Consider the following 20,362-nt stretch of genomic DNA (forward strand, 5'->3'; position numbering starts at 1 on the left):
ATAATGCATTTTGGGACTATTTTGTTGGAAAGTCCTCTTTACCTTGACTTGAGAGCTGTCTTCCTATAACTTCCAACAGATGACTTCAGTTCTAGCTATGGGAATTACAGAATCCACAGAAAGATGGATTGAAGATGGACACCATTATATCCTTGTGAAATCTTCTCTTTCAGCCAACAATTTATTTCCCTTGGCAGAAATCCTTAGTTCTAGCACTCATTCCCATATCATAGGGATTTATAGATCTTTCCTCTTGGCCTCCTTCTTCTGAGTCTAATTTGCCAAGGCCCTTCTTATAGGGCCTTCCTTATAGCATCCTTCCTCACACTGGACACAAGATTTCAGATGCGGTCATGAGCAGGCTGGGGAAGAACAAGGCCGTCTCTTGTTCTAAACACACCACTCCTAACTCATGCCATGTTGGCAGCCACGTCACGCCATCAACTCATAAAAAATGCAGTTGACGAAGACTCCCATATTTAGGAGGATTTGAAATTGAAGGATTAGCTTCCTTTCCTGTATCTCCTCTTAAATTCTGGCAGATGAGGTAAATATTCTTAAAGGAAAAATTATTCATTCCCCAATAGGCAATCCTCCCTAGACGTGGCATAGAGTGGGAGACAATGTCTACAGCCAACAAGAATAGAAGTGCTTTCAGGCTATGGCCTAGACTAAGCTTGTCCATCTCATGGCCCACAGGCCACATGCAGCCCAGGATGGCTTTGAATGAGGCCCAACACAAATTCATAAACCTTCTTAAAACATTATGAGATTTTTTTAAAGCTCATCAGCTATTGTTAGTGTTAGTGTATTTTATATGTAGCCCAAGACAGTTCTTCTTCTTCCATTGTGGCCCAGGGAAGCCAAAAGATTGGACACCCCTGGCCTAGATCATCTGCAAAAGGGCAGGGGAAAAGGATAAAATCAGCATGTGCTGAGTGCATATCCTATATCTACACTGTTTTAGATGCTTGGTATATCTCGTTTTGTCTTCTTAATAATCTTCAAAGTGGTACCATGAACCCTATTTCGTAGATAGGCTCAGAGAAGTTAAGTGACTTTGCTGAAGTCACACAGCTAGCAGTGGAGATGGTATTTACACTCAGGTCTTTTTGTCTCCAAAACCATGTTTTCCCTTCTATTCCTGTTGCTTCTCAGTCAAACCTGACTAAAGATGAGGAGAAGATTTGTGCGATAATGTGTTCCAAACTGAGGAAAGGACAGCTCATGTTAGACAGACCAAAAGAATTACACCATCCCTTCCTTCTTTCCCCCTTACCCACTTCTCACTGCAGTCAAACTCTTGTCCATGTGTGAAATCACCCAGAAGATTTAATACTGCAATCACTAGATTCATGCATTAAAATACCATGTCATTAAAACATTGGGAATATAAAAGCTTTGGAAAGAAATAGGGTCACAAGGCCCCTTGTTCCCAAATTCTCACCTAAAAAAGTACTTGTTTCTTGGGTATTTCATGATAAGTGCCAGAAAGTGGGTGGGATGCTCCTTTGACACAGTGGCTCTTGAAGTGTGGTCCCTGGACCCAGCAGCAAGAGCATCACCAGAGAACCTGTTAGAAGTGCAAAAGCTCCAGATGACTCCAGACCCAATGAATGCAGAAGCTCTGTGGGTGAGGCCCAGCAACGTTTTCATGAGCTCTCCAGGTGACTCTCATCCATACCCAACAAACAATCTTCTCCAGCAGCTTCTGATGGAGAGAGATGTTCTTGGGGATGGGGACATAAGTGGCCATCTCAGGTGATCAGTCTTCCAGCCAGAGCCCATGGCACCCATGGAAAACCACAACTGCTCAGACATCCTGTAGGGAATGCAGCCAAAAGGAAAACAGAGCAGCTGAAAATACTGCTCTGACATGAAGCCATCAGTAGGACCAACAGCAAGATGTTTAAATTTCACTGTGGATTAGCTTAATCCAAAAACCCTGCTAACCGATTTAGAGTAATGGGCAGATTAAAAAGAAAAAACAGTCTCATACTCTCACTGCCAAAAGAGAGTTAGAAAAATACTCACATTCCTTTTACTTGTAGTTGAATCTTTTCCCACTAGGAAATGTTCATATACATGAGAGCGGTCCTTTCATGACATGTTTTGTAGTTGCTACCAGGCATGCTGAATCAAGCCTGTCCCATTGCATATGGTTCGTGATTTCTATTTTGTGAAAGAAGCACAAAGAGATAGATAGGGAGAAATGAAGCCACAGGGTGAGAAGGCGCCATGCCTTCCATGGGATCCCAGTTGTCCTTGAAGTTCCGAGGCAATTCAGGATGGATTCCTTAGCAAATACATAGCTTGACAAAGCATTGCAAAAAGAGAGGAGGGGTTGTCACCAGAAGGAAATTATTTCAAGCATAGCAAACTGAGAGCCTGATACCTAGACTGCAGAAAAGTAGGATGGGGCAAAGTGAAAAAATACAGCAAGGCCTTGTAGTTCATTATACTGCTTTTTCCCCCGACCTCAAGCATGTTTCAGCGAACAGTAGTTCTGTCCAATGCTCCTTGTGTAAAAGTTAGGGGAGGGTCCCTGCATTTGTCCATTCTTGCAAAGAAATACTGGAGACTGGGTAATTTATAAAGAAAAGAGGTTTAATTGGCTCATGGTTCTGCAGGCTGTACAGGAAGCATGCTGCTGGCATCTGCTCCGCTTCTGGAAAGGCCTCAGGAAACTTACAATCATAGCGTAAGGGGAAGGGGAAGCAGGCAAATCACATGGCCAGAGCAGGAGCAGGAGAGAGGGAGGGGAGGTGCCACACAGTTTTAAACGACCAGATCTCACGAGAACTCACTATCATGAAAACCAAGGGGGTGGTGCTAAACATTCATGGGAAACCCAGCCCTATGATCCAGTCACCTCCCCCCAAGCCCCAGTTCCAACATTGGGGATAACATTTCATCATGAGATTTGGGAACATGCATCCAAACTATATCAGTCCCTAGTTTAATAAGTTTAGGAATTGCTGCAAATGGTATCTTTCTCTTAGGGATAAATCATTAATTGATGTAAAACTAGAAGAAGTTCTGCAGTAAAGAAATCTTTTAACTTTGTTTAACCCAATATTTTGAAAGTTATTTGGCCAGAGGATACTTTTATCCCTCATTATGTCTATTCACACCTCACAGAACACAAGCTGCATTCATTCATCAGTGTATCAAAGTGGAGAGAACAGCAGCCTCACGTTTCTGGAGAAAAGAGAAGAAAGTGGGCACCTGCAGAGAGACTGGTTTCCTCTCTGGTTTCCTAGAAAAGCAGGGGTGATTGGTAGGAGAGTGAAAGAACAAGCAACAAAGAAGCAACTCTGGGAGGTGAGGCCTCACACCTGCCATAGAAACCCCCAGAGAACATCCCAGGGGAAGCAGGGCAGCCCACAGCAGGTGGAGGCCCAAATGCTACTCCAGAAAAGGCCTCTCATTGAAATGGGAGCAAAAGACTCTCTTCCAGCTGCCTCCCTGGTGGGCATATTTACATGACCCCAAAGAGTTCTATTTTCCAGAAAATTACAAGGCCCAAAGATACTCAGTCAGTTCCCTCAGACAATCAGCGCTTGCGGCCACTTCCTGTCTCTTCCTCCTTCCTCAAGGTCTGAGAACTTTCCATCTGCTGGGACAAGGTACTGGGAGCCAACTACTACTCTGTCTCTGGGCCTCAGTTTCCTCATTTGTGAAGTGTTTGGGTTAGATTGGTGACCTCTAAGGCTTTTTCTAGTCCATCAGTTCTGAAATTTTATGATTGCTTGAATATTGGGATTCCAGTGTCCTGTGCTGTTATTAACTAGCTGTGACCTTTGAACAAATAACTTCTGCTCTCTGTACCTCTCTTATAAAAGATTTGCACAAAGGGTGGCTTTGAGGCCCAAGTGAGATAATGCATAGACCTTCGATGGTGACTGAGAAGCCATCACGAAAGTGGAAGGTGGTATTTTTTGCACTGGACACGGCACCTGCAGGTGATAGTTGTCTATACGCGTTGTTCATCTGTCGGCCCCATTTCTGTCTGTGCTTTCTTCCCCTTTGCTCCCTGACTTTGCTTTACCCCCAGGAGCTGACGTTTCTCTGCTCATCGGTTGCTCCCCTGCCTTGTTGGGAGTGCCAGCCTGCCGCATCCTTCCAGGTGTTCAGAATTTGGGCTAATGTTGAAGATTAGCAGGATTAAAATAATTCAGGCCTGTCTTTATTTGGATGGAGGTTGGCCTGAAATATACCACTAGGCTGTTTATGTAAAGGGCTTCTTGCCAAAAATATTAAAGTGTATGAGTCAGAGATGAAACTTACTTATCTAGGAACACACTGCCTTAAAGGACCTTTGGGACCCCTAGTTACATTTCTTTTTTTGAGATGGAATCTCACTTTATTGCCCAGGCTTGAGTGCAGTGGTGTGATCTCGGCTCACTGGAAGCTCCACCTCCCGGTTTCAAACAATTCTCCTGCCTTAGCCTCCCAAGTAGCTGGGATTACAGGCATCTGCCACCATGCCTGCTAATTTTTGTATTTTTAGTAGAGATGAGGTTTCACTATGTTGGCCAGGCTGGTCTTGAACTACTGACCTCCAGTGATCTGCCTGCCTCGGCCTCCCAAAGTGCTGGGATTACAGGCATGAGTCACCGCACCCGGCCCGCCCACGGCGCCCCCCGCCCCCTGTTATATTCTACGATATAGTTACAATATAAGCAGAAGGTAACCTCACTTAGGTTGATGAGTAAACACGTTTTGTCCCTTAAGGAAGAGCCATCTGTTGACACTTCAGCTTTCCTAGGATGCTTCAGAGTGGGACAGGAGCAGATTTCACTATCTATATCTGTACCTTTTGGGCAAGAACAACCCTGAGTTTTGCGAACTGCACAGGGAGATATTTGAAATGGCCAGTTGCCTCATGGATCCTCTTGGCCTGGGCTTTTCTCAGAGATTAAGTCTGAAAGTTGACCAACTTGAGGCTCTTAGGGAAAAAGGAAGGGTATTACTTATTAATTTAAAAGGATAAATCTACAAGGGAGGAAGCTAAGCCAGGCAGAGTTTACATCTTGATCATTTATATAGAAACCATCAATTCAAAGAATTTACACCCTGATTGCTTTTTTGCAAGAAACGTTTCTCTCCTCTGCTGGCAATAGAACTATTTCTATGTGAAAACAAACATCTTCTTCTTCCACCCAGACCTTTTCAAACGTTTTGCTGACTTCAGACTGCCCCTTCCCCTCAGGCTGCTCAGAATAGGATGTTCTTTTGTCCTCATCAGATAATCTGGCTCTGGCATTTTTGAGTGTACAGATAGTTTGCTAAAATATAACACAATGATAATAAAAATAAATAGCTGAAAGTTAACTGGGCACTTACCCTGTGAGCTAAGTGCTTTATTTACATTATCAAATTTAATTCTCTTAACAACTAAGATAGGTATTATTGTCATGATTATCTTCCCTTTTTAAAAAGATAGACAGGCCGAGGCTTAGTGTGATTAAAAAGCTTTTCAAGGCTGCAGAAGGAGTTAAGTGGTGGAGCTGGGAAGTGCTGGAAGGCTGGCTGCAGACTGTCTCCATGTAACTTCTTTTTCTGCAAGAAGTCACCTTGAAAACTCCCTAGACAACTTAGAAACAACCTCTCATTGTGGAATCATGGGCTGATTCACTCGAGGCTCCTTCAGCTAAGAGCTTGTGCTCGGCCACTTCCCTCAGCTCCTGGATCTGAGACCTTGCTGGGGTCTTCTGTGCCGCCTTTTGCCCATGGCTGTCCCCACCCCTGTGGCACACCTGGGGCAGGCGTGCCCATTATTGTATACCCCAGCCCTCACAAGCACGTGGCAACAATTCCTCATTCGATTTCAGTTTTATAGGACTTGGAAGGAGCTCCCAGACTGGGATTTTGTAATATGGGCTCTCTTCTTTGGAGCCTGGACTGAGAAAAATGCTGAGGGCTCTGCAGAGAAAGGAGCTGTGTTTGGGCCTCTGGGCCAGCTGGGGGCTGGGAGACAGTGTTCATGTGCCCACTGGGATACAATGGGCACACTCAGTGAGAATGTGGACCCTCTGAGCCCAGAGGTCAGATTATATCCCCAGAAACAAAGCTTTGGGCTTAGCCTCTTACTCATGAATTTGCTTCTGTCCCCAGTAGCCTTGGCTGGGACTCTGTGCATGCTTGAGAGGAGGTGGCTTTCGAACCAGCCCGTTCTCTGCAGTCTGCTTGACTGCAGTGCCCAGCTCCCGCAGCGCAGCACCGGGCCAGAGACACAGCCTTGGGCGATGGACTTGAGGGCACAGTCCTCATGGAGACAGAGGCCTGCCTTGGCCATGGGAGTCAAGGTCCCTGGGAGTGAGTCAGCATAGCCATTCAGCTCCTGGGACAGGTTTCCCCAGAGGTGATTACAGGCCAAGGAGGAGAAAGCAGCCTGCCAGGCTCCATTAAATTGCTGCCACTGGCGAGGAACTATCTCTAGGAAATATCCCCTGTAGGGTGGATGGAGTCTGAAGGGATCAACTCCACATTTCCAGCAGCATTTCCCACCCAAGTCTGTGGAGGTTACTAGAGGAGATCTGGCCTTTGAAAAGGCCGGCTTGCCAGGCATTTCTGGCACAGCTGAGAACAATCCTTACCACTGCCACTCCATATGGTGATTACAGGCCAAGGAGGAGAAAGCAGCCTGCCAGGCTCCATTAAATTGCTGCCACTGGCGAGGACTATCTCTAGGAAATATCCCCTGTAAGGTGGATGGAGTCTGAAGGGATCAACTCCACATTTCTTTTTTTTTTTTTTTTTTTTTTTTTTTTTGAGACGGAGTCTCGCGCTGTCACCCAGGCTGGAGTGCAGTGGCCGGATCTCAGCTCACTGCAAGCTCCGCCTCCCGGGTTCACGCCATTCTCCTGCCTCAGCCTCCCGAGTAGCTGGGACTACAGGCGTCCGCCACCTCGCCCGGCTAGTTTTTTGTATTTTTTTTTAGTAGAGACGGGGTTTCACCATGTTAACCAGGATGGTCTCGATCTCCTGACCTCGTGATCCGCCCATCTCGGCCTCCCAAAGTGCTGGGATTACAGGCTTGAGCCACCGCGCCCGGCCTCAACTCCACATTTCTAGCAGCATTTCCCACCCAAGTCTGTGGAGGTTACTAGAGGAGATCTGGCCTTTGAAAAGGCCGGCTTGCCAGGCATTTCTGGCACAGCTGAGAACAATCCTTACCACTGCCACTCCATATCCGGCCTTCACTGGGGGCCAAACAATGGACTTCCTTACCTTCAGGTTTGACATTGTTATCCCCATTTTATAGATGGGGCTCAAAGAGCTGAGTGATGTGTCCAGTTCATAACTGGCTGGACCAGGATTCAAATTCAGGTCTGTCTGGATTTGTTTCCTTTCCACCATTAAGGCTCCTCAGAAAGTAGCGTTGACCTGACCCGAAGATACTGCTGTTGGATGAACATTTGGGGTAGCAACCATGACCATGAAAAGAAGTGGGCGTGGGACATACTACTGGAGTAAAGGCATTGATCAGAAGACCCGAGCAGCATCTCAGATGCAGGAGCTGCGGGAAGTGCCTCATTTATACAACATGCACCTTTGTGGTAGGAACAAGGGTCCCCCTATCTTGTCTTATCCTTGATTTCTGTTGATAGGTCCATGGTGAAACAACTCGTCTTGGGGGAAATGACAGTGTTTGGTGCCCACACAAGAGCAGAAGCCTTTCTATAGCTTTTCTGCCTTTGTGATAACTTTTGGATTTCACCCAGGCTGTCAGATCTCTTGTTTCACTGCTCCCTTCCATCCCTTACCACTCAATTTGTATGCTATTACTGTCTAGCCTTGATTCCAATATGTCCTTGATTTCAAGAGGCACATTTTCTTCACACTTTAATATCTTTGCAATTGGCACACATCTTATAATTGAGATCTACATTTAATGTAGTGGGGCTGTTTAAATTGACATTGCAATTTTATAATTGATGGAGACCAAGAATTGAGGAAATATGATAATGGATGCCTTTATTCAACCCATCAATCACCTACAATGAATGTCAGGCATTCTGTTAGATTCTGGGAATGTAGAAATAACTAGCATGCAGTCCCTGGGGTCACAATCTTGAGAGGGGGAGTGGACTGGATAAATCAACAGCTAGAGCTCACAGTGATAAGGGCTCTGATTTGGGGGGCCCCAGGGTGTGTGGGAGGATCAGAGGAAGGAGGCAGGGGAAGCTGGGACTGCTTTGAGGAGGTGTATCACAAAGGAGGAGGGGAATACGAGGGATTAGGAGTAGGTGGGAGATGGGTTGGGGAAGGGCATTCCAGACAAAAGGAATAGTTGGAGCAAACAAAGACTAAGAATCAGGAGAAAGTAGAATGTGTTTAGGAGCATCAAAGGGTTCTGTGGCCAGCGTGGAGGGTGTGTGCCAGGACATGGGCATGAAATGAGGCTGCGGGAATAGATGGAGGCAGATCATGGAGGACCTTGAGTGCATGCCAATGAGTTTCATCTCTATCCTAGATCCCAACATGAATCACTGAAGGATTCTAAGCAGGGAAGTACGCCTCACTGTGTGTTTAGGAACTCCAGATTGAAAGCAGGATAGCGGGGTGGGGCGGGAGGTGGTGAGTAGGGCGACAGCTACTGGAAGAGAAAGAAGAGCTATGCTGAAGGATGCAAAAAGCCTTATTCCTTTTTGCTGTTCCCAGGCAGGCAGACCTGATCTTGGAGGCTTGAGGAAGATCACACAGTGGTGCAGCGGGGCATCTAGAAATAAACCTGCAGGTTTTACCCCCTTGCCTTAACCTCATCATGTGTGCCCTCATCTCAAGAGAGCCACAAGATCAATAGGCAAGCTGATCTATGAATGGATGCTGGGAAAAGCTAGACAAAGAAGAAAAGCTTACCACTGGTCTCTGCTTGTTAAAGAAATGTCATATCAATCTGCAATGGCGACATTCCAACTTTTACTTGCCAAATTAGTTCAAGGGTTAGAATTTTTGACTGGGTGCGGTGGCTCACGCCTGTAATCCCAGCACTTTGGGAGGCCGAGGCACGTGAATCACTTGAGGTGAGGAGTTCAAGACTACCCTGGCTAACATGGCGAAACCCATTTCTACTACAAATACAAAAATTAGCCAGGTGTGGTGGTACATGCTTGTAATCCAGCTACTTGGGAGGCTGAGGCAGGAGAATCGCTTAAACCCAGGAGGCAGAGGTTGTAGTGAGCCGAGATCATGCCACTGCACTCCAGCCTGGGTGACAGAGTGAAACTGTGTCTCAAAAATAGGGTGGGTTAGAATTTTTTATAATTGGATAGGAGCGTATGCCAGTGCTAGAGAAAACAAATGTACAGGTATTGGTGAGAATCATCTCAGGAAAAACACAGTATGATGCAGGTATAAAGTGTGAAGAGGAGTAAGAAAGAAGTGGGTGAATTGCTGTGGTTTGCATGGGCGTCCCACAGCAAACATGTACCCAGTGCTGTTCAATGACTGGACCACCCATGAGAGACACTCTGGAGACAGATGTGGGGATGAGAGGTGGAAGGTGCTCTTTCACCATATGGGTGATGCTTTGAAAGGGGTTGGAGATGAGTCTTGATATTGTGACAGAGACTTATGGTTTTCTTCCGTTTTCACTTCCCTGAACAGGTGCAGTGCCATACTTACACTGGGTACTGCTGGTGTGTCACTCCGGATGGGAAGCCCATCAGTGGCTCTTCTGTGCAGAATAAAACTCCTGTATGTTCAGGTACCGTAGGGAGGGGCGGGAAGAATGAAAAGGGTTGGAGAGAGACCCGTTGGTTGGTCTCCTGCAGCTTGTGGGAGAACCTTTAGAAGGTTGGTGGTGGTGGTGATGAGCCTTTTTCTAGGTCAGGGAGGATTCTACTCTAACATGCTTGCTCAGAAGTCAGCAAATGATAAGGTATGGCAGTGTATGCCGTGTGTGTGTATTTACGGATTTTGAGTTTAGATTTTTGGTTCAATGCTAAGCACTGGCTGTAACCTCATAGAGCTGTGGTGGCGTGTAAGTTACTAGCTTGTGTGCTGATTCTGATTGCTAGTGGCTCTTGAAGTGCTTTATTGAGATGGATTTTGAGACCACCTGGGAGCTCAGCATCAAAGGCTGTGGTTATCAATTAGTGATAACCTGTCCTGAGAGCAGGAGAGGAGAATGGTGGCTTCTGTGTCATATACTCACCACCCCTGAAGAATGTAATGTAGAGAAATGGAAAATCTTCATAACAGTGGCCCTTAAATCTGACTGATCACCAGCAGTATCTGGGAAATTAAAGAGAACCCAGATATTGAGGCTTCCCCTTGTACATTCTGATCCAGGAGGCCTGGAGGGAGACCTGAGGTCCTTGTTTTTATGAAGTCTCTCAGGTGATTCTGATGATTAAACAAGTTAGCAAACTATTGCTTTATAGTGATCCGTTGGGTTAGTCCATAGCAAAAATTAAGTCCTTTCTATTCCCAACTTAATAAGCAGAGAAATTGTGCTTTTAGGTCCATTTCATGGGATTGTGGATTAGGGATTTTTACAAGCCCCACAGTGTCCACCTCCGTTCAGATGGTAAAAGACTCTGAGTCACTCCCTTAATTCACTGTGTGGCTCAGCTCTCTCAAAAAAGCCTGTCCCACCCATCAGCTGATTCATATTTCTTCCTATCTGTGTGCATAGGGTTTTATTGATTTTCTTATTTTTCATTTTAAGTGCAAACAAAGTATAAAACATTATGCTAAAACCTATGGGAAATTCCAAAGGCTGACAGTCTTGCTATCATAGCTTTTTCTACTTGCTCTGTTACATGAAGGAAAAAGAAAGTGGAAAGGGCTATTAGAATCTACATCGGGAAACCCAAATTTACAGGTCGAAAAGGGAAGTTTACTTTATTTGTGGTTTACATGGAAACTAGAAACCTTAATTGGGGTTGGGGTAGGGAGGTACAGGAATTAGCTCTCCTTTCAAATGACCTGGAAAGTTTCATTTAAAGCAAACAAACGACTAGAAACAAACCATGCAGGATAATATGTTTGAGTTCTCACAAAACTGGTACGTGGAGAAGGAGTATGACATGGATTAGGGAAATAGAGATTCTTTTCTTTTGGCGGGACTCCACAGATGCCCTTCTGTGGGTGCACCGGTTGTACCCTGCCTGTGTGAGGCTGGACCTCAGCAGAAGACAGGTGCCACAGGGTCAGGACTGGAGGAGGGGGTGCACAGAGCACCCTAGTATATGCAGGGCAAATGCTTGGGCAAACATACCTGCTACCCGCTCCTGGAGGAACAGGCTGTGTCTAGAAAATTGTTTCCATGCCTTAGACTGTTTTGGCCCATTCAGTACAATTGGGCCAACAATTTTCTACTTAATGCAGATGGAAAATCGCTGATTTCCTGTCCTAACCAGCAAGGGATGTCAATCATTGCCTTTGCAGTAAAAGGGAGTTTCTTTTCAGTTGGCCTTGCTGACTGAATATGGCTCCGAACATGGAACTGGTGAGAAGCTGGGGAGATGGGGGTGTAAATGTGAGGGGCAGATATTGGAATTTTCAACGGGAGAGTTATATGAGTGTGGACTTTTGTAAAAATGTGGTCAAGACTGTTACCAGGGAACCTAGAAATCATAGTTCATCTCAGCAGTGCTGGGTTATCAGTGACATTGATGTTAAACAAACCCCACTCAACATGTGTATATGTACTGACATTGTATATAATATTCTTAGATGTGTATACAATACATATATACATGACCATATACTCATAATATCAGGTTTTGCCAACTCTTTGAAAGAAAACCGCAATGCATTCTGAGTGGCTATGTTTTTGTTTCCCTTCTCACCCAAGGTTCAGTCACCGACAAGCCCTTGAGCCAGGGTAACTCAGGAAGGAAAGGTGAGTGGAGTTTTATGCTTTATCTAAATGTTTGCTTCCAAAGATGGTCCAAACAGGATTTCTTAGATGAGATAGAAGGATCTTGGGGTGAAAGCCTAATGTGTCCTGCAGAACATCTTCTCCATTCTTATTCCATGTTTCTTCTCTGAAGCACCTAAGGTAAGTAAGGCTCATACAGTGATGGACACCAAGCTCCCAGAATTCCCGAGGGAGGTGAGTGAGTATAGAGTCCAAAGCTGAGAAGGACCTTTAGAATGTGAGCCCTGGGAGTCTTGGTTCTGTGGGGAGCTCAGTCAATCAACTACCAGTATAGCCAGCGTTAAACCAGAGAGGATGAGGAAGGTAGGGTGCCCAAGTCTGCCCTTGACTCTCTTGTTGTGTAAGCACATTTGGACATTTTTCCCCCTTCACTGATCCTCCTTCATAATTGTCCCAGCACATCCAGATTCTCTTCACTAGGGTGAGGTGGCTTTGTGGGTGTGCGACCTGTGCAGTTGTTATCCTGAAATTCTGAATAATTCTGTCTTTGAGTTCCATGGGACAGTGAAGAGGCAAGTGAGTGGAGGAGAGACACATCACATGAGTGTCTGCTGAACCTTGTCACCCCATTAGCACAAAGCTTTTGTGAGGTGTACTATGTGTCTTCCACAGCATGCTTAAAATTTTAATTTTTCTTTATCTAGGACAATACTAAGTAGCAAATTAAAATAACACCATGACAAGGTAAGAGAGAGAGACTATGGAATAAAGGACAAAGCTTTGTATTTTAGTGCCTTGAGTGGCACTTTTCCCTGCTTTTTGAACGAGAGGCCCTGCATTTTTACTTTACACTGGGCCCCACAAGTTACGTAGCTGGCATCTGTCTGAGGGCAGTTTATTGGACCAGCCAATATGAGCAATAGGTCCCTGGAATATGCTGATCATAGTTTTTAGGATGGAAGACAGTTGGAGGCTTAAGATTCACTGCCACTGACCTCCAGGACAGCATACGTGCAGAGCTGGTAGTTGAATGGAAAGCAGGTGTGCATTTCATCTTGTGTGCCGCCTCTCCAGGACTCCCATCTCAGGCCGAGTTTGAGCCTTCCCACCTGCATCTAGGCCTTGGAAACTACATGCTCATCAGGGCCCATGTGGAGCCTTGGCCTTGCTGAGGGTCATTGTGAAGTTCACAGGCTTGTCCGGTGCACACACAATTGCAGGGAGACCAAGGTAAAGCCCTGGGCCCTGCCTCCAGTGCTTATGCCATGGGACAGGAAGAAGAGGCGAAGTCACCCACTCTGAATGCAGGAGATAAGGATCTGAAGAACCTGCTGCCCCCAAATGCAGGTGCTCCAAGAAGATGTGGAAGTGGAACAGGTGTTACCACCACCCACCAGAAAACAGGGACCAATGGGCCTCTGGGCAGAAATGAGAAAGTGGTTGGAAAAGGGGAGAAGTGCTTCTTCAGGTCCTTCCCAGGGCAGGAGGAAACTGCCATAAGTGTCGGTGGTTCCCTCCTAGGTGGGGAAGTGGGGAGAGAATCTACAAAGACCTGAAATCACCAACGCTGTGAGTAGCGTGTGTTTACTGGGACTGGAAAAGGAAGATGCCTTCAGGTTTTCTATTGCGTGTGTGTGTGTGTGTGTGTGTGTGTGTGTGTTTCTAGCATAGCATTTTTAATTTTTATGTTTTAAAGACAAGATCTCACTATGTTGCCTAGGCTTGCCTCAAACTCCTGGGCTCAAGCAATCCTCCCACCTCAGCCTCCCAGGTCGCTGGGACTACAGGCATGCACTGCTTTTAGTTTTGCTTGTTGTAATGGGAATCTTCAGGAACATCACCTTTATTCCTGGGCATGAGGTCCTGGTGGTAGGAAAGAAAAATTGGCAATCATGCCAAACTGACCACCCAGATTCCCCTCCTCCTAAAGGATCTGAGTATATGATGCTGAATAAAGTGCACACACACTAAACAACTGCCAGCCATGGGATTCTGGTTCTTAAACTGGACAGAGAAGTGCTTTCCAGGGGGATGTGGCTTTGCACCCTGTGGACAGCAATGAGAGACAGACCCGTGGTCATCCCAGGCTCTCACTGGTCCAGTTAGAAGAGGCGGCGGGGAGGGTGGGGGCTGGGGATGTCAGTTTACAGTCAACAGTGAGCACCCTTTGTTCCCTTTTACAGTCGAGCAGTGAGCACCCTTTGTTCCTTTTTAGCTCTAGGGTCAGCTTCCAGAGCCAAAAGAGGGTAGAGGAGCCTGATTCCTCCAGGGGTGATGCAGGAAATGGGGGATAGAATCTGAAGCCTTTATCTCAGAGGGATAAGCCCTTCTCAGTTCCCAGCTCTTTACTCCCTTGCCCTGGATGGGTCCCTTCCTCCAAGGTGGCTCTGCAGAGGCTTCCTCTTTTGTGCAAAGGTCAGGACAAGGCCCTGGTGGGGAATGCTAGGACTCATTCTCCCCTGGAGTCTTAAATTCTATTTAGTGGCCTCTCTTTCCCTGTACTTTGAAGGATCCGATTAGGTGTTGGATCCTCTTCTCTTTGTCTCCTGTGGGCAGTGCAGTGAAGAGCAGGTTCGGGCCACCTGTAGGACGCCACACCTGAAGCCACACCTGTCCAGGAAGCTGGGGTTTGAATGGGGACAGGGTGCGAGAGGGCATTAGTAATATCCTGTGTGGACCAGCCAAGGTTCCTCTTTCAGCTGCCACTTAAGAATGGAATGTGCTCTGGAAGGCAGCAGGTGGGAAGACACAAAGGCCCCTTGTCTGAACTTGTGCCCACACACGGGTTTTCCTAGGAGGCATCTATTTCCCTGAGGCCTGCTGCAAAGAGGTGCTAGGTCTGCACCCTTGTGCAGGGTGAGGGGTATGGCCAGAAAAGAGGTAGGGCAGAGGTCTGGAGGTGTGAGTGGTAGGGGACGGCAGGGCAAGGACGGGACCCAGCCTTCTCTTTCCCTAGCTTCTTGCCTTTTTAAATATCCTCCCCTGACCGGGCTGGGAGGGATTGGCTGTCCCTCCCAGACTGGAAGGAATGAAAAGATGTATTGTGTGACCACGGAGAGTCTGGTCGCCAGCCAGGAATTAGTTCTCTGAAGGAGAGGAGGAGAAAGGCAGAGCAGAAGGAGGCTGGGGGAGGAGGCCCAGAGAGACAGCAGAAGGAAGGGAGGAGGGAGAGAGGCTGGGTTGTAACAGGTCACAGCCATTTGGTCCGAGACAGGATGCCTGGGTGGCTGTGGCTCCTGGATCCACAGGTGTGGGGCCCCAGGGAAGAAGTGGGGGAAGGAGGGGGAGGCACTGTTATCTTACCCAGATGCACGTGCTCCAGGAGGGGAGGAGGGTCAAAACTTCAGACTATTTACTTAATCCCTTGGAATGTCCTTTCCTCACTCTGTTCTTTGGGCCCCTTGTGTTTAACGGACTCCTTTATGGGCACATGTGTGGTAATTAACACGTGCAGTGTAGGTCCTGGACCATGTGTTTGAGTTTCAAATATCCATTGATCTGGGGCAATCCCATCCTGGCTGCCCCCTCCCCTTCTTATCCTTTGGTCCTGGCCCTTAAAGAGACGTGTGTGTGTGTGTGTGTGTGTGTGTGTGTGAGAGAGAGAGAGAGAGGGGGACGGTGCACATGTGCATTCACATGTGTTTTATGGATGCTACAGAGGAATATCAGAAGAGACCAAGAGGGCCCCAAACAGCCCCTTTAGCTCTGAAAATGCGCTGCTAAAAGAGTTGAAGGCTGAAGAAGTAGAGATAGAGGTAAAGTTTTGGTTTTCATTGGAGTCATCCAAAGGAAAGTAGATGGGAAGCAGAATGGTTTCAGAGATCAAAAACGTATCCTGCAGCAGCTTTACCTGGCTGTACCAAGGCCTGTGGATTTTTCTGATGGGACTCTTTTTGGGGTCTCAATGCTAATTACCCTCGGTGATTTGAGGAGCTTCCAGGATAACTGAACACAGGTTCAGGGGCTGGCCCTGCTCTTCATTGCTTGTGAAGTGCAAGGAGGGAAGGAAGTTCTTAGCCTCTGGTGGGATGAAGGGGGGCAGTGATGAAGAGTGATTAAATGAAAGGATATGGAAAAGCACTTGTGAAATGATTTCTGGCAGTTCTCTGTGAGCTTTTGACTTCTCAGTGCCCAGAACATCAGAGGCCATGGGGTGATGCTGTGATAAATGGCATGTGAAAATTTAGGGTCACCAGGAATTTTCTGCAGTTTGCATTTTTCCCCTAAGAAGTCTGGGAGTTAGTTGTTTAAAGAAACTAAGAGAAAAATAAAAATACTAACAAACTCTGCTAAACTTTTCTGCACGGGCTTCTGTATTTGTCAAGCTAATCTTGGAGAGGGGCAGAACTTCAAAAATCCAACCCGCCTTTAATTTGCAGAGCTTAAAAAGAAAATCTCCCACTGGCTGTTCCATAGTATATGCTCCAAGTAAAGAGTGAGTCATATTTATTTCTCCAAGGTCCCTGTCTGTTTCTCTATTTTTGGAGCTGGGTCTACAGGTTGTTGCCAACTTGGAGAACTTGTCACTCAAGCAATGGATGGAGCAGCTCTGAGCGGCAGGCTTAGGACAGGGACAATGGCTGGCAAACATCCCAGACGCAGGGCACTGGGTGGCTCCCAGCCTCAGCCCTCATGAGGTGTTAGCACACCTGAAGGAGGGGAACTTCATTGCCCTGAGCCTGGCAGAGCCGTGTTGGGCTGGCTGTCGAGGGACATTCCACATGTGAAACATCACTCCTGCTCACGTGACTTAAATCTCTTCCCTACTACCTCTTTTTTCTCTTCCCCTAGCACCCCCAGGGGTGTGGGAGGCTGAATCTGTAGCTGATCTCTTAGCATTGCCATCAGATGGGCTGGGCTGGGTTTGGATGGAGATGGGCAGCTGATGACCTCCATGCTGTTGGCTTCTGCTCACATGGCTTTTCCTGGAGAAGGATTCACTCGGATTCTTTGCCTACTGAAACAGAACTGCGCCTGAGCAGCTCCAAGCCCGAGAGAGGCAGCTCTTTTGCTTTCTGGTTCTCCGAGCTGCCTCCACCAAGCCTGGAATGTTCATATACCAGCTTCGCAGAGGTCAGTTTCAGAAGGGGTGTGCTTGTGTGCTCACACATGTACCATGTCTCCCTCCTTCCCACAGCTAACTGCTCCGCCAGCTTGGCTCCAGCTACTCAACCCCCTCCATTTTGGCCCATATTCCAGGGTCTCTGAAGAAAAGTTTATGCATGAACAGCGCTAGACTGAGAGTTTGATTTCTTGCCATATCCTCATCTCCAAGGATTGAGAGAAAATAAGATTTAGGGATCTGGAAAAAGCCTCTTAGACATAGATTCATTTGAATCCCTGGTGGTATTAGTAACCATTGATATTTTATGCTTGGTGCTCTTACTCAGCAAATATTTATGGAGAACTTACTAAATGTCAGGCTTGTTATCGTCACTAAGGACCCAGGGATGAGTATAACAGTACAAGTCCAGGCCTTACCTCCTGGAGCTCTCATTCTAATGGTTCTTAGCCTTTTATGATGGAGGTTATTCATCTTCAGGTGTAGGAAAATCCTCCCAGGGGAGCAACAGGCTTCTGTAAGCTCGGGGAAGTTGCCACCTCTGCAGGGGAGGGAAGGCAGGTGGCCCCTCCAAACAGCCCTGTGTGGTAGCTCCTGTAGCCAGAGCCTCTAAGGAAAGCCCCTTGGAGGGGGTGGCCTGAGCTGAGCAAAGCCCTCTGCCGGGTTCCTGAGCCCTCTGACTAGTGCCTTTGTGGGGCCTCTGAAGTCCAGGTGAGAGAGCTCAGAGCTTGTCAGGCCAATGAGAATATGTTCGTTTGCTCCCTGCTCCCTGCCTAAGTTCCAGTGTGGCACAGCAGCTTGCAGAGAGGCAGGGATGTGGGCACACAGGTGGACAGGCCTTGGGCCTGCTTCTGACCCCTGGTCTCCAGCTCGGAGGGCCACAGAGTGCGTGTGGTAAAGGCCGAGGAACTGTCTGTCACTCTCAGGTTCCATTGCAGCGATCCTGTGCTTACAGAAAGAAACATGTGAGATTCAAGGGCTGTTTATTCTCAAGTTTCTTCGGAAAGGCAATGGAACTAGTAATAGCTGAAACAATTTTTAAAAAGAAAAATAAAGTGGGAGAAATCATTTTACCTGATTTTAAGATGAATAAAGCTAGAGTTTTAAAGATAGTGTTCCTCCACAAATAGGAACAGATGCATAAATCAATGAAACAGAATAGAGGACCCGGAAATAGACGCACAAGCAAACGGCGCTGTAGCAGTTGGACATCCACCAAACAAACAAAATCAACAAATCAGCCCCAAAGCCTCAACCTAAACCTCAGGCCTGATACAAAAATTAATTCAAAATGGATCACAGATTTAAATGTAAAATGTGAAGCTATTAAAACTTTTAGAAAAAAACAAGAGAAAATCTTCACCACCAAAACATGATAAAATAGTGTATATAAATTGAACTTTAAAATTCACTCTGCAAAAAGTGCTGTTAGATAATTAACAAGAGTGACAACAATAAAAAACTACAGCCTGGGAAAAAATATTTACAAACTGTTTATCTAACATAGGACTCATATCTAGAATAGATAAACAACTCTTAAAGCTCAGCAGTTAAAAAACAGTTTAATTAGAAAATGGTGGCCTGGCATGGTGGCTCACACCTGTAATCCCAGCACTTTGGGAGGCTAAGGTGGACGAGTCACTTGAGGCCAGGAGTTCAAGACCAGCCTACTCAACATGGTGAAACCCTATCTCTACTAAAAAAAACAAAAAAACAAAAAAAAACACACAAAAATTAGCCAGGCATGGTGGCACGCACCTGTAATCCCAGCTACACAGGAGGCCAAGGCAGGAGAATCACTTGAACCCAGGGGGTGGAGGTTGCAGTGAGCCAAGATTGCTCCACGGCACTCCAGCCTGGATGACAGAGTGAGACTCCGTCTCAAACAAACAAACAAACAAAACAAAAAATTAGCCAGGCATGGTGGCATGCGCCTGTGATCCCAGCTACTCAGGAGGCTGAGGCAGAAGAATCACTGGAACCCGGGAGGTGGAGGTTGCAGCGAGTGAGGTCATCCCTCCAGCATTGGTGGCAGAGTGAGACCCTGTCTCAAAAAGAAAAAGTAAAAATTGGCCAAATGCACAAATAGACATTTCACCAAGGCAGACAAACAGAGGGCAAATACACACACAAGAAGAGGCTCAGCATCATTAGCCACAGGAAATGCAAAATAAGTCCATGGCAGGATGTCACTACATATCTATTAGGAGAGCTGAAAGAAAAAGTAGTGCCAACACCAAATGATAGTGAGGCTGCTGAGAAACTGGACCTCTCATACATCGCTGGCAAGAATGTAACATGGTATAGCCACACTGCAAAAATACTTTGGAAGTTTCTGAAAAACAACTAAACATACATTTACCATATAATCCAGCGGTTGCACTCCTGAGCATTTATTCCAGAGAAATGAAAATGTATGACCACACAAGAAAACCTATACACGAACAAGAAGCAGCTTTATCTGTAATAGCCAAATGTAGAAAAAAAAACAAACCCAAATGTCCTTCAGTGGGTGAAACAAACTGTGGCACAGTAGTACTGCCCTACCCACGGTCAACCATGGGCTGAAAATATTCAATGGAAAATTTCAGAAATAAACAATTTGTAAGTTTTAAGTTGTGAGCTGTTCTGAATAGTGTGATGCAATCTTGCACTGTCCTGCTCCCTCCCACCTGGGATATGAATCATGACTTTGTCCAACATACCCATGCTGTGTACCATCCCTGTCACTTGGGGCTGGCTCTGTTACCAAGTGGATAGATTGCAAAATGAAGAGGGATGAGTACAATACAATCAGATATCCTGAGTGAGAGACAGTATTCATATAACTTATAAAAGTATGTTGTTATAATTGTTCTGTTTTATTATGTTATTATTGTTTATACTGTGCCTAATTTACAAATAAACCTTTATCATAAGTATGTATGGGAAAAAAAAGAATGTGTAGGGTTCGGTACTATCCACAGTTGAAGGCATCCACTGGGGGTCTTGAAAGGTAACTGCTGTGAGTAAGGTGGGATCCCCTATCCATCTATACCATGGAAAAATACTCATCAATAAAAAGGAATGAATTGTTGATATATGCAACCACAACTTGAATGGATCTCAAGGGCATTATGCACATGAAAAAAGCCCGTTTCAAAAGGTCATATATTGCATGATTCCATTTATATAACAGTCTAGAAATGGCAGCATTATAGAGATGGAGAGCAGATTAGTGGTTGCCAGGTGTGAGGAATGGGGTGGAGGAGGGAAAGTGTAACAGTAAAGGTGGCACAAAGGAGATCTTTGTGCTGATGGAATAGTTCTAGGCTGATGGTGGTGGTGGTTACCCGAGTCTACACATGGATAAAATTGCAGAGAACAATACACAAAAATGAGTGCATTTAAAACTGGTAGAATCTGAGTGAGGTCCATGGATTATACAAATATCAGTGTCCTGATTTTGATTTTGTGCTAAT

The 20,362-nt window shown here is 46.1% G+C and overlaps 1 protein-coding gene across 11 annotated transcripts in view; it reads left to right on the forward strand.

Moving 5' to 3' along the window:
- Positions 1–20,362, forward strand: part of SMOC1 (SPARC related modular calcium binding 1) — a 150,757-nt gene that overhangs the window by 85,637 nt on the left and 44,758 nt on the right. For 8 of the 11 annotated variants that reach the window (XM_005561617.4, XM_015453934.3, XM_005561618.4 and 5 more), the window contains exons 4-5: positions 9,616–9,715; positions 11,813–11,860. In XM_005561617.4, coding sequence (XP_005561674.1) covers positions 9,616–9,715; positions 11,813–11,860 — 148 coding nt within the window. Of the gene's footprint in view, positions 1–9,615; positions 9,716–11,812; positions 11,861–13,865; positions 16,913–20,362 lie in introns of those variants that run through there. The other 3 variants (XM_073997632.1, XM_073997633.1, XM_073997631.1) reach the window with 3 other exon arrangements.

Source organism: Macaca fascicularis, chromosome 7 (assembly GCF_037993035.2).
Source record: "Macaca fascicularis isolate 582-1 chromosome 7, T2T-MFA8v1.1".
NCBI lineage: Eukaryota > Metazoa > Chordata > Mammalia > Primates > Cercopithecidae > Macaca > Macaca fascicularis.